This window comes from Globicephala melas, chromosome 21 (genome assembly GCF_963455315.2).
Source record: "Globicephala melas chromosome 21, mGloMel1.2, whole genome shotgun sequence".
Taxonomy (NCBI): Eukaryota; Metazoa; Chordata; class Mammalia; order Artiodactyla; family Delphinidae; genus Globicephala; species Globicephala melas.
Window position 1 is genome coordinate 9,573,457 of NC_083334.1, and position 14,778 is coordinate 9,588,234.

General features: G+C 43.2%; 1 protein-coding gene across 2 annotated transcripts in view; it reads left to right on the plus strand.

The window, feature by feature from the left end:
• The window catches only part of CSMD1 (CUB and Sushi multiple domains 1), a 1,753,128-nt gene that overhangs the window by 1,692,308 nt on the left and 46,042 nt on the right, over nucleotides 1-14,778 (plus strand). For both annotated transcript variants that reach the window (XM_060291350.1, XM_060291351.1), the window contains exon 53: nucleotides 14,494-14,667. In XM_060291350.1, the coding sequence (XP_060147333.1) occupies nucleotides 14,494-14,667 (174 nt within the window). The remainder of the gene's footprint in view (nucleotides 1-14,493; nucleotides 14,668-14,778) is intronic.

Genomic DNA, 14,778 nt, shown 5'->3' on the forward strand with positions numbered 1-14,778 from the left:
CCATCATCGGGCACTTGTTTAACTCAAATAAACCTTAAAAATAGAGGATGGCAGGGTAAAGCATGGCACTGTTTGCCATAAATGCTCTGACAGAGTGTTACTAAATCCTACCTGGGTTTTTCTTTTTCTTCTTAAGAGGATATTGGGGGTAGGAGTTTATTAATTAATTAATTTATTTTTGCTGTGTTGGATCTTCGTTTCTGTGCGAGGGCTTTGTCTAGTTGTGGCAATCGGGGGCCACTCTTCATCACGGTGCGCGGGCCTCTCACTATCGCGGCCTCTCTTGTTGAGGAGCACAGGCTCCAGACGCACAGGCTCAGTAGTTGCGGCTCACAGGCCTAGTTGCTCTGCGGCATGTGGGATCTTCCCAGACCAGGGCTCGAACCCGTGTCTCCTGCATTAGCAGGCAGATTCTCAACCGCTGCGCCACCAGGGAAGCCCGCCTACCTGGGTTTTTAATGCTGCACTTTACAATATGACTTCTTCTTTAAGTATCTAAAGGGATTTTTTAAAAAATCTGAGCAATAAATGCAGGTCACATGTTGCCTTAAGTGACACAAAGACTATTTTATAGACTGCTGAGCATGTCACTACACTCAAATGCCATCATGATTTTAGAATGCACAAAAATAAACTTCAAAATTATTATACATTTTGTTACCTTTTAAAATTTTTTAAAAAGTATGTTAATAAGTTAATGTGATATTAATGTCCGTCAATATAAGGACACTGAATTATTTAAAATTGAAAGTGTGCATAGCAACTTGGTCTTCTTTTTCCCAAGGATTAACATTTTCTGCATGACAGTTTTTTTAAAAATTGGGCTGAAAAATTTTCCATGGAAAAATCTTCTGAATAAGTGTATGAAAATTGTTGAATAAGCAGCTTAGAGCGCAGTGATTTCTAATGCTCCTTTTAGATCTCCAAGTAATTTGCAAAATATGTAAACTGCCTTTAGTCCTTTAGAACTCTCTCTGTGATCTCAGTAATTTTGTAATCATTCCAGAGCAGTAGAAGCTGGAAGGTTTAAGCTTCTGAACCTCTGTGGGCTAGGCTCGCTTTAGGAACTAAGCCAGGACCAGTAAATTTTAAATAGTAATAATCTGTTCTTTTCACTGGAGAGAATTTGAAGAAACACTCAGGAGAATTTGAGGATGAAAGTAAAGTAGCAGTCCCAGAAAAATGCAACTGACGAAAGAAGGAGGTTTTCAGGCTTATCCATGAAATGACTTCCTTCAGATAAGTACAAGACTTAGATCAGTGCTGCTCGAATACTGTGTGTGTGTATATTCCTGCTGAGTGTAGTCACTGTAGTTTTCAGCCGAGTGCTTCTGGGATTTTCTGAGCTTTCCTAAGTGTTCTTGTGAGACTGGCCACTGAGTAGTGCTCTCCGTAAGGCAGCTGCAGTTGGGGTAGGTTTTCTCCGTCAACTGCAGTGGAACTTGGTGCCTTCGAAGGGGATTAGGTGATCTAAGAAATTGCATCTCCGCTATGAATTGTAAGATGGAAAGTAATAGCAATTTACATTTGATTAGTGCCTTATGGGATGAAGGTAGGGCAGTGGTAGCCTCAGGGGCTTTAAGTGTCAAGTTTAGTTTATGTAACTGTTGAATCATGGGACCAGCTCAAGCCTTACTGATTGCAAATAAACCTTCACCTGTTGTGTGGCATTCTTCTGACCGAAGGTGAGGACTTTGAAGTAGAAAGGACGAAATGCATATTGAATAGTTGGCTGGATGGAGAAGCTCAAAGTCATGGCCTCAGTGGTATGCAATATGGCTTAGACACTTTTTGGAAGAGGGAGTGCTCAGAAGGAATTTAAACTGAAAATAAAGAGGAAGAAAAATGTCCGATTATAATGTATAAAACATTAGTGTTGTAGAACTTGGACACGGCATATAAAGAATAATACAACTGGAAAGGCGTGAAGTATTTAAAAGAAAAAAGACACAATTAGAAAAGGGTGAGAAATGATGCGTAGCCACATGTTTATAAACCGATGAGTAAAGAATGTGTAATAAATTTAAAGATTTTAAAAGTTTGTAAACATAGTCTCCCAGCTACCACTGAGACTTGAAGGGGTAAAATCCGTAATACACAGCATATGGCAGTGAAGGATAGCTCTCTTCCTGAAGAATCGGTGGCTGTTGGGTAGATAATGTAGTGTAACCCAGCAGGAATATATGGCCACAGGACCCAGAATGCTGTGCGAGACACAGCAGAGAATGTGGGGAGAAGAGCCAGCAGGTGGAGAACAGAGGTGATGTCTGTGCTGGAGAAGATTATAAAATGCTCAGAAGGGGAAAGGGAAGAGGGGCTGTGATCCTAACTCTGGCACAGATACCTGACAGAGTAGATGTTGGATTCCTCCATAATCCAGACATTAACAAGATGCCCTGTTTGGATATAGTAATTTGAGTGGTGTTATTTATTGATGACTGAAAATGTGCATTTTGAGTTTTGTCTTATTGAACTCTCATTAGGCGTATTGTAAGTGCTCAGTACTCCTACTTACAGATAAGAAACAAAACTTAGAGCTTAGGAATTTGCCCAACGTTGCAAAGCCAATAATGTGCATCAAAAACAGCATTAAACCTAAGCAATTTGACCATAGAACACAGGCTTCTTAACATTAGGGTATATAAGTAGTTGTTGTTTTTTTTATGTAAGTAGTTTTTTAAGTTTTGTACTACTTCACCAATATATTTATCTCTCAAAAAAAGAGATACAATTAAAAAGGCCGTTATACTACTATGCTAATTCTGACCAATGAAGAGAAATTTGTGGTTAACTGGAGGAGAAATGAGCCTTCGTGCTAGACTACTCCCCACCCCAAGGCACCTGCACCAAGAGGGTGTTTAGGACCTAAGTGGCTCTTCATGGATGATTTTGTTCTCCATCCTGCACGGTTCCTGGGCCTCTTGCTTACCAATCCCACTATTATTTTCTTTCCATTTCTTGTCATTTGAATTATTCCTTTGTATGTTTCCATGGTTTTGAATGTCTTAAAAGTCTGGGTTTCTACCAAGCTAAATGACCTTGGGTAACCTTCAGGCTCATGCGGACCCTGTGAGGATAAACTATATAGTCATGGAAGGAAAATGACTCACAGTGACGAAGGAGGTAATCGCTAGGGATACTTTCCAGAAATTCATACACTTTGCAAAAATAGTCTATATGATCCCATGACTTCAACTCTAACAGAGAAGAGGCAGGACCCTCAAAAACCAAAACAACCCCCAAAACTCTGACTTTAAGAAACAAATCACCCCAATGTGGAGGAAATGGGAAATTACCCAAGGAAACAGAGACAGTTACACCAGATGTCTACAATGAATCCAGTTAAGAGAATGAAGTACACTTGAAGGGCCATGTCCTGAAGGACAGATATGCCACGAGCTGGGAACAACAGAAGTATTCAGGACCATGAAATGTAAGGCCCATGCATAAGTGACGTTTGAAATAAAACCCAAGTTCACTCATCAGAGTGGGTGTTAAAGGAAGTGGATGAAAGAAAGCAGAAGGGCTCAGCTTCCTCCTTATGCTGTCTTTTCTGTAAAGAAGAATTATGATGTGAATATGAAGGTTAGAGAATCTTTTATATCAGACACTGGAACCCCAAGAAAGAGAAGGAGTCCATCAAAGAGAACTTGAGAGTTTCAAATACAGTTGAGTCTCCTGGCCAGGAGAGTCCCATCCAAGCAAGCTTCGGGTACCAGGGAGAAGTTGGCCGAGTCATTGGCTCCTGTGGGATGTCATTAAAAGGAAGTACTCTAGGGCTTCCCTGGGGGCACAGTGGTTGGGAGTCCGCCTGCCGATGCAGGGGACGCAGGTTCGTGCCCCGGTCCGGGAAGATCCCACATGCCGCGGAGCGGCTGGGCCCATGAGCCATGGCCGCTGAGCCTGCGCGTCCAGAGCCTGTGCTCCGCAACGGGAGAGGCCACAACAGTGAGTGGCCCGCATACCGCAAAAAAAAAAAAAGAAGATTGCCTGAGGGACGGTACATGAATGATGTTCAGTGGATTGCTGTGATTTGGGAAGGAGGTTTCCAGGTGTTTGTTTCTCTCTCCTCACTCTAGTCCTTTCCAAAACATTTATTTAGCTCCTGGATGAGGGCATAACACGGCTAGCTGAAAGAGAGAATAAATATGTGAGGACAGATTCAGGGAATCTTCAAATCGAATGGTAGGCCAAACAGATTTCATTAGACATAGGAAAATAATGGAAATAGTGTAAAAGTTTACTCAAAGTAAAAAACAAAATCAACTCAATGTACATGGTGAGGAGAAAATTATGAAATCATAGCACACACAGAAGGACTGGGTGTTTTGGACAATGGAAGGCTCGTTTGTGCGAAGAGATGCCTCTGACACTGATATTGTTTTGTGACTAGTCTCCATCTTGTTCCGTGAGCCTGGGTGGCCATATCTGGGGTGATCATTTCAGTTCTGTGAGACAGTTTACATGGGCTCTTGAGGAATTGAAATGTGTATGTGGTGAAGGATCTGGTAACCATGACACTGGAGGAATGTTTGGAAAACTTGTGATCCTAAGTTTTGCTGAGAGAAAAGTTAGGAAGTAATTAATATCTATTTTCAAATATTTAAAATAGTTGGTGGGAGAAAGAAGAAAAGAAAAAGAAACAAAAATAAAATTAATTAAACACATCTGCCAAGGGCAAGGACCGGGATTGCTAATGACATTGGTGAAACAGCTCCATTCATTGGTTTGAAATAGCAGATGCTATGTACAGGAAAATAGTTTTCAGACCCAATATAAGAAATAGTTTCCCTTATTTATTTTTTAACATGCGGGATCTGTCCAGAAATGCAATGAAGACTTCCTATAGAAGGTGATTGGCCACCTGGAGGGTTTTGTCTGGGGCTCCATTAGACTCAGCTTTATTGATCCTACACCCACCGTACTTTCTCCATCACAATGCAAAATACTTGGGCAAAAACATTTTGCAAGTTGTGCGTGAGGTATCTTGGAACAAAAACGCTTTTGCCTGAGATTTTCCTTATATTTCATGTGGAGCAGGGATCGCTTATTTCTAGTTGTGGTACGATGGTTATTTCCAGTGGTTTCCGTCAGGGAAGAATACGCCGGATTCCTTGATGATCATTGCAGCGGAAATGGCCAAGCGTATGCACAGACGCTGCCACAGTGAGAGTCTTGTGATTGTTAACAGTAGGAGAGCTGGGTTTAAGGAGATGACGGGTGATTTTCTTTGTCTAACATTTGAGAACCTAATCTTTGCTGTGTTTACAGGTACCTAGTCTGAATTCTAAGCTAGAATCTTTGAGAAAAGATAGAATAAGGAAAGCTGGGCAACCCTGTGTGCAAATATAATTATACCTAAAATTTAGGCAAAGTAATACATTATGTGTATCAGAGTACATTTTTATAAAGGGTTAGCCCACACTTAATCAACGCCATCATCCCTGCTTTACAACTGGGCTCTCCCAGGGTGCTGTGAATTGCCCCGGACTTGTTCTGATTTACCATCTGTGCTGTGCAATGCTGCAGATCTCCCTGGGCTGGAGAATTAAGCACTGAGAAGGCTCACCCCGTGTCTGCATATCAGGTAACTTACAGTCCATCAGGGAAGTTTTACTGTCCCCATGCTCCCTTAATTATTTTCTTCTGTTTATCTTCCCTGCGGTAGTTCGCATTGAACCCGACACAGAGCACACCGACTACACGAGCTTGTACATTTGTAATCCAGGTCTCCTATCGTAGAAAGCTACATTAATCTTTTAATACCATTTATATCATTTAGACTTTTTCAACACGTAATAACCCATCATGTCTTTCCCTCTGTTACCTCTTTAATCTGTTTACTCAAGACGTCAGTGAAAGATTGAGACATTTCCCACCTAAAGAACATTATCTTTTTTTCATTAGATTATTTTGCTATTAACTGAAGTAAGTTTGCATTTGCTATAATGACCTATGAGGAGACGAATTCTTTTGTAAATATGATATCATGGCGACACATTCATGTGGCTAAAATAGCTAAATGACATGATTCAAAATGATATCATGAGACCATGTTTTTTCATAGTTGTTAGGGAATAAAACTGGAAAGTATTCAAATGCCTTGTATTTGATGATAGATCCACGTACAAATTTTTAATAAAACAAGTGATTATGACAATGCTTATATTGCAGCAAAAGGATATTAGAGCAGAAAGATTAACCCCTCCCTCCTTGATCTTGGTACAGAAGTGATCTGCAGTATAAAACTTAGGCTGTATGGTAGTCAGGGAAGGTAAAATATTTGGAAACACTCAGTGCTAATCTTCACGTTTTACACCTACATTATCAGTGGCTTGCAGATAAATGTCACAATATTCCTCCCAGCCACAAGTGCTTCTGTCTCTATTTCTGAATATTATCTAGTGATTTTCATTCAGTTCCTCAGGAAATATTGCACAGGATGTAAAGGTAAATAGGAGGTGGTTCTTTTTTCTTGTAAGGAAATTATCATCAAAGGAATAAATAAGATAAAAACCAAGTATCTTTAATAAAAAGTTGAGATCGATGAATGTCAGGAGAGAGGTCCACGCAAAGTCCTCCCCATACCCAGGGAGGGAGCCACTTTGATGAACAGGGGACTCCAACACACAGAAATGGACTAGGGTCATCCCAGAAATGAGAGCCACAGAACAGACAGCAGCTGCACAGGTGCAGAACTGTGAGGCAGGAGGTCCTGATGGTTCGCCTGAACCAAGCACATCCCGGGCTGGGGCTCTCTGTGGTCACATGATGCTGAGGGACGGTGCTAATATGGCAACGTGATCGTGGAAAGAATTCACGTCCTTTCACGAACACCCCCTCTAGATCAGGCAGGGGCTAATGCTGGTGCAGAGGCCATGACACCGCTCTTAGGACTCACAGTCTCAGAGTGGAGATAAATAGGTAGGAGAAATTCTATTTCTATCTGCTGAATTCAAATCAAAACAACCCTCACCATGTAGGTATTGTAAACAGATGGTCCTGGAGATAGAGTCTCCTTCCGCAGGGAAACCTAAAATAAGGGAGATGTTTGTGTTGAGTATTAATGGGCAGTAATTCCTTTAGGGTTTGTGAAGACTGCAAACACAGGGTGGATTTGGATTAAGTTATATGACATCTTACAGGCAGACAAGAATGTGAAAGAAGTTTTATGCAAGAGGGCAGTGTGTGCAAAGTGATAGAGGTAAAAAGTGTGGTACATTGAGGGACTACATTAATAAAAAGGCAGATGAAAGATTTCTGAACGCCCCAGAGACTACCCAAATCATGGTACTGGCCTGAAATTTTCTTATCAAATATGGTTTAAAATAATGGCCATTGGCTAGGGTGTGTCAAACAGAGATGTGATACAAATGTATTTTGTGGCAAAGGGATGGGCCCTGGTCGTTGGTGTTACTAAGGGCACAGAGTGCTGCACAGCCCATCACACCGCACCGGCCGATCCCTGCCAAGATTCACGTGCTTTCTGCGCTACTACATTTTCTCGGACTTCCACAAAGTTGCTCAACATTACCCCTCAAAATTGCTCGTGCAGAAAAAGAAGTCTCCTTTGTGAGAACTCAAGTGCGTTCCTTTAATATGCACACATCTGGAGATTTAAATGCCATCCATCGATGTTTAATGCCCTTAAACGTGTTCCCTGTACATAAGAGGATCTGATCCATCTGACATTTCGTGACCATTTGTTAATACTCAAGCGGTGTTTGCTATTGGCTTTAGAATTCACTGCCAAATACCCCTGCCTTTAGCCCCAAGCTGGAGTTATCACTGGAATGGGCAGAATGAAGCAGATTGCATTTCTAATTCTCTTGCAGGTAGAGCGTACTTACAACGCTTATTATTTTATTTTCAGCAATAAGTACCAATAATAACAAAGCAAACATGAAGGTTGAATATTTGGTTTGTAGATTTTCTAAAAATGTATGAATGTATTCAGTTCTAATCCCCAAACCAATGTTTAGTATTTGTACTGATACAAACTGGCACAGTGAAAAGAAGGTGACCTTAAAATAGGGAATTCTGGGGTGGGGGGCGACGTGTTTGTGTGTATGTGCGAGTGTGAGAGAGTGTGGCCTTAGGACAGGAGAGAGATCCAGCTATTCAGTTCCTATTGACGCACAGGCCCCGCAGCGAGGATGCCCAGCACAGGGAACTCCTGTAACCTGGGAGCCACGCGCCCAGCAGGTCCCCTGGAGGAGCAGGTTTCCATGGCACCAGTGGAACTGTATTAAATTCCCAAATCACAGAATTCGCTTCTGAAATTGCACGAGTCTAGGTAATTGTAAGAGACTCTAACACACGTTCCCTGAAAGTATTCAATACTTGAAAGAAGCATTCAGACTCTGCCTTTGTTGTGAGGTTAGGCACAGCTGACATCTGACACTCTGTGTCTGTCACTCAGCAAAGTCACCACTGAAAGTCAGTGCGGTTTGTCAGGTTGCAGACCGTGATCAGTGCAGCATCAGAAACAGTGATGCGCAGTCCAGAGAGCTCAGCTAGCTGCTGCAAAACCCTGCCCATGGGTGGGACTCCATCTCTACAGTGTACGTGCACGTGACTCCCAGACAGCAGGGATGCAACGGCAGGTATGGGGACAGAGGGCGCAAGGGATTCCATTCATCCAGGGTGCAGTTTTCAGAAGATTCACTCTGCTACTCAGAATCGTTGTACGACACACACTAAAACATCTGCGTGTACACTCTGGACAATAATGTTCTAGGACCACTGCTTGGAGAGGCTGGTCCTGCTGAGGCCCTGCCCTGGGGGATAAACGCGTTACTCGCGGGAAGTGCTGGTCCCCCTGCCCTGTGTGCTGGCCCAGGCTGCGTGATGTGAGGGCCGCGGGCTGGTGGCTTCTCTGTGCTTGAGACCGTGAGCTGGGCTCCCACACGGCTGGGCCGCCGTCTGCCTTCTCCAGTTCCCACGCGGGACGAGTTTGTGGGAAACCCTCGACCCAGGAGGAAACTGAGAATCCCCTTGCCCATCCCTCTTTCTCCCTGGGTCTGGCTCATGGCAGCCCCAAGGCAACTTCTCCCTGTGAGAGGCGACTGGCATTCATTCAACCTGGCCGCCACTCTGTGTTTTAGCGAAGTTTGGTAGATTTTATTCCTCCTAACTCAGTTTTCGAGAAAGACCGTTAAAAGAGATTCTCTTTTCTATTTGGGACATCTAACTAAAGCATAATAACTAAAATATAGTAAATATAAACAACACAGCTTTCGTTATATCTAAGGTAGCATAAATTTAAAGGCCAGTGATTTTCACAGAGGAGTCATTTTGCAAATGAGGTGAAACCTGCAGACTCTTGTGACCCACTCACAGGTATGAAATCTCAATTTTTCTGAAATTCCATGGAATTCCAATTCCATTGTTCACTTCGTCTTAACAGGCCAATTTGAATGATAGTTTTTAACGATATAGTGTGTGAAACAAAGAGAGTCACCTGACTAGAACTGGAAAATACCCATCCCAGCATGGAATTCTTGATTCTGCGACTGATTCTCTCAAGAACAATTTTAAGCAGTTGGAGAATTACCCGTTCCATATAATGCCTGTCTTCAGCAGGGAGAAAATGGAGAATTAAAATGTAAAGTTCTAGGAATGTGGAAGTAGTAGAATTGGTTATTCACACTTAACTAAAAGAAAATTCAGCAGTTCCTTTAGGATATATCTCTGTATCTATCAATCAATCTGTCCATTGAATTAAATATCATATGCAGTTACAGTTTTGCGACATTCTACCTAATTCTTTAGCTCCTTGCTAGCCAGAGCGCTCAGGCTCTGATTAGTGGCAGATTATTAAATTCACGAGTAGGATTGATGTAAAAATAAAATAGGCCACATGCTTTCCACTTAGATTTTCTGTCCGCACTTTAATGGAGCCATTTGTCAGGAAATTCGGCTTCCTTGATTTCCTAGGTGTGATGACACTGGCTACAGAATTGCCTGTAAAAAACATTTAGTGATCTTTGTTTAAGCTGAAGCCAAATGCTAATGAAAAAGAAACAAGCAAACAAAAGCACAAACACAAAACCTAGGGACCTGGCATCACAGTGTCGGATCTACTGGATAATCACATTATTTTATTTAGTTGATATTTTGTTTTGAAATGTGCAGGGCTGCCCTCATCCCAATTCTTTTTTTTTTTTTCTAGTTAATAGAGTTACTTATCCTTCTTTACTGCTTTTTATACTCAGTGGAATAGTAATAATTTAATGCACCCAAAATTATGGAGATGTAGGACATGAAATACGTAAGGTCATAAACTGAAGAGGGTAAAATGGGTGCCCTTCTGGGAAATGCATAGTTTGGTCCAATAGCTCCATAGTCTTCATTTTAACTGAGACTCTAAAAATAAATAAAAGTTCTCAATTCAGGGACCATTCTCTCACCTTCACCTGGCTAACAAACGTGCACCCTTCAGGCCTTAAATGTTGCCTCTTTCAGGGTGTCTGATGCCCAGCTGGGCTACATGTCCCTCTCTACTCCTCACCTCTTTTTAGTTTTAATGTACTTTTTATTTATTTATTTTTAACAATGTTTATTTATTTATTTATTTTGGCTGAGTTGGGTCTTAGGGCCCTTCATTACAGTGGGCTTCTCTCTAGCTGTGGCACGAGGGCTTAGTTGCCCTGGGGCACGTGGGATCGTAGTTCCCTAACCCGGGATTGAACTGGTGTCGCCTGTGTTGCAAGGCAGATTCTTAACCCCCTGGACCACCAGGGAAGTTCCCCTGATCCTCACCTCTTTAGGGGCAAACACTCTGGGGCACTTTCTGTGTCAGACCTCCCGTCTCTTTTATGATTGTGTCTTATTCTTCCTTGAATCCCCAGCCCCAAGGACATTGCTGGCCCGCAGCTAGTCAGCATTCAATTATTGCCAATAAAGGAAAGCCACCTAGGAGACAGTGGATTTGGAAATGCTTTGAAAATGTGAAGTTACTTTATCTCTATTCACTTCATCAAATGTTTAATGAGTGACTAATACATGTTAGACGGTCAGCAGATATCTGAACATAGTTACAAAGATAGAGAAATGCTTTCTACATAGTGTGTCTATAACAAAACTGGGGCTACATTAAAAAAATTCACAAAGGACATATCCCAGTATTATCATAGGATAACAGAATCTTAAATTTGAAATAGAGCTCGGAGTACATTGAATTCAAATTCCACCTCATACAGTTTTTCCCTTCTACAACATTTCAGCATGGTACTGTTGAAATTTTGGTTAAATGCTGTAAGTGAAATATTCTGTATTTGTGAATAGCACATAATTGGTCTAAGGCTTTGAATGTTTTAAAGAGGAACTCACCTGAGGGCTGGAAAGTTATACGAGTGACAAACAGATTGTTCTCTACCAGCTTCAGATCCAGAAGTGACATCATCCACATGTACTTAAAATAGGAAGTGAAGTTTGAGGTGAGGCTGTCAATTCTTCCTTCAGGCACTGAGCTGAAAGGGAGTGTTTTTGAAAGACATCCCTGATTTTCTTTAGGTCTTTAAGGCCAGTTCCTCCCAGAACTGAAGCGTCCACGTGTCAGAGAAGAGTTGCTGTTGGAAGCCTTTGTTTCCACACAAGCCTGTCAGCCTTGCCTTCTGGTGTCTGGGGTGCACAGATATCTCCTTGCCGTGAGGAGTGCTTATTTGCCGGGCTTTCAACAGAGAGTGCGGCCTTGAAGCATGTGCTCCTACTGAAAACTTAGATGAAAACAATATGATTGAGGTTTAAAAGTGAGTCTAGCCAGTCGTGTTTGTCCAAGTCAAGAGTGAGGCTGTGCAGATCACGGAGAGGGAGGGGGACTTTCTGTCGCAATGTACCCTTTCCAGCATCTCGGTTACCCTGAGCCCGGGTCCCTCCTCTTGGAGTGCTGATCAGGTTCAGGATACCCCCCAAATGCTTGACATTCTCTAGAGTAACAACCAGGAATCAGGTGGCCCACACTCTCTTTGAGGATTGGAGTGTGTTATTTTTGTGTGTGCTTCTAGAAATTACGTCATTTCCTTCTCGCCTCGGAAGTGGCTGCATTCGGGCAGTGGGCCCGCGCGTGGCGGCTCTGGCTCCTTTCTTGTCTCGGGGATGCGAGTGGGGCTCCACGTCTCTATCTGACGGAGATGGCCGTGCAAAGCCCAGCCTCCGGGAGGGAGCCCGCATCCGAGTTCCAGGATAACAGCCTCAGAAGCTCTCCCTTCAACCCCGGAGAACATTCAGCCTCCTCCCAGTTCCCTGCTTGAGTCACGCCTGGTGTGGGGGGAGGCGATCTGGCTTCTGGTCAGAAGCAGCTTTATCGGTCTGGATCCGGCTGAGTGGAAAAGCTGCGGAGGTGACAAGAGATCAAGCGAATCGAGCACAACTTGACCCGACCTCTTACAAATGTTGGGGCAGAGATTCTGCTCAAAGAGGGATACGTATCACCGATGCGGTTTTCTCCCTCTGTCCTCTGCAAGGTCATCTTGCTGATAACAGATCTAGTTCAAACCTAGGATAACACAATGCAGCTGCATTGCCTTAAACAGAAATAGAGGGTACTGTTGTGAATTCTTCCAGAATGGTGGCATTAACCCTGAGTGTCATTTGACAGTACTTTGGCCATGCTCTCAGCTTTGGGGTTGCTGTGCTCTGAGTAAAGCACCAGCAGCTGGGTGCTCTATTCGGGGCGGTAGTGGCCAGGCGAAATCCACCCCAAAACGCTCTGCAGCCACTCCAGCCTAAGGAGCGAGTTTTAGTGGACAATTTAGGAACTCTCCTTGTCTATCCGAAACCCGTGTGTCACTCACATCCTTTTCATGTCAGTTACTGCTAATGCTCCATAGTTTGTTAACAAGATACTCTTTCCATGTACGTGAGGAGGGGAGAGGTGGGCGGGAGGGGCAGAGAGGAGGACGGATGGAGGGGAGGGAAAGAAAGTGGAAGGAGAGCGAAAGAGAAGAAGGGAATCCCGCCTCTCCTAGTTTTCCCGGACCACACAGCACCTTCCTACTGTTACAGAGAAAGAATACTCATGGCGCTCCTTAAAGATAATGAGGCAGACTTTTTTTAGGACCCTAGCGATTGGTGTAGGGACCAGGGTGATGGGATTTCACAAAGATATGGCTCAACCCCAGATGCCGTGTGGGCCCGTGGGGGTCACAGCCAAGGGGCAGGGAGGGGGCACGGGTGGGACATTCCTGAGAGGGAACCTCAGGGCTTGGAGGGGTTCTGGCTGAACCCACCTACCAGTGGCGGGTGGGGATGAGAAACTGGATCAGATGTTGAGGCTGGAGGGTTCTTGTAGGGTGACTTAGCAGGGTGCTTGCTAAAGTTGGCTTTTACAAGGAGGTGCACAGGTGGGCCTGGGGGGAGTGTCAGGACCCGGATTAAAGCTTTTTCAGGCAAAGAAGCTTTGTCACTCCGCTCAGGCTTCGACTCACGAAGGACTGAAAATTCCTCTAGCTTCCTTCCCCACTTGGAAGCCCTCTGGTTCTGAAGCTTCTCTGACACCCTGTTTGCCAGCGACCTCCTTACATATCAGAGTCCTCACATCAGTACTGTTTTCCTCCCCTTAAGTATTGATGTTCACCCCAGTTTCGTCTTTGGGCCCTTTCTTTCCTTGCTGTACATACTTTTCACAGGCGAGCTCAGCCACCTGTTGGGTTCAGCCTCCATCTGTAATCTAGCTGTTCCTAAATCTCTGTCTGCAGGGTGTCCCTCCCCTGAGCTCTGGACTTCTGTGTTCAACTGAGGATGTGACAGTTTCCCCTAGACATCAGTTCAAACATAACTCAAATGGACATTTTCTGAAATTGAACTTATTTTCTGATATCAATCCTTCCTTTGGAATTTCACAGATAGTTCAGGAATCTAGTCTCTCACGGGAGATCCTTCCATCCTTTTCTTTGCTACCCATTTTCAATAGGGTTACAGAACTTATATTAATTCCAAGTGTCTCTTCCTTTCTTTTGGCCTTTATTTGGAAATAGAATAAATAGATAAATAACATAAAATATCAATAAGTAAAAGAAATAAACGGAGAAACCATAACTGAGTAAATACCTTCTAACAATTTTATATTTGAACTATTACTTATGTTACCCGCAATTGTTGAGAAAAATTCATGAGTTGAAGAAAACTCTATCAAATAAAAAATATATAAATGGAAAAAATTCCAATAATGTTTGCATTCAGTGCTGTCAGTCACTTGACAATAAAGATAAACTAATTTTGAATGTAGTACTTTTATAAGTTTAGATTTTTTTTATTGGAGTATACTTGATTTACAATGGTGTGTTAATTTTTCCTGTACAGCATAGTGACCCGGTTTTACATATACATATATATCCTTTTGTATATTCTTCTCCATCCTGGTTTATCCCAGGATGTTGAATAGAGTTCCCCGTGCCATACCGTGGGACTCTGTTGTTTCTCCACGAATGTGGTACTTTTATAGAAGGCAAGCTCTCCAGCGTGTTTTTGTTGGTTTTGCTTGCTTTTCAGCTGGCCACTGCGGCTCCCCGGATCCCATCGTGAACGGCCACATCAGCGGCGACGGCTTCAGTTACAGGGACACAGTGGTTTATCAGTGCAACCCCGGTTTCCGGCTCGTGGGGACTTCCGTCCGGATATGCTTGCAAGACCACAAGTGGTCCGGACACACCCCAGTCTGTGTCCGTAAGTACAGCCTGTGAACTAAGTCAGCGGGTGCTTCCCTTCGTGGTGTTTTCTTTTGTCATTAGGTCATAACACAGACACGTTTAAGCTCAGAGAAAGGATGGAGAGCTG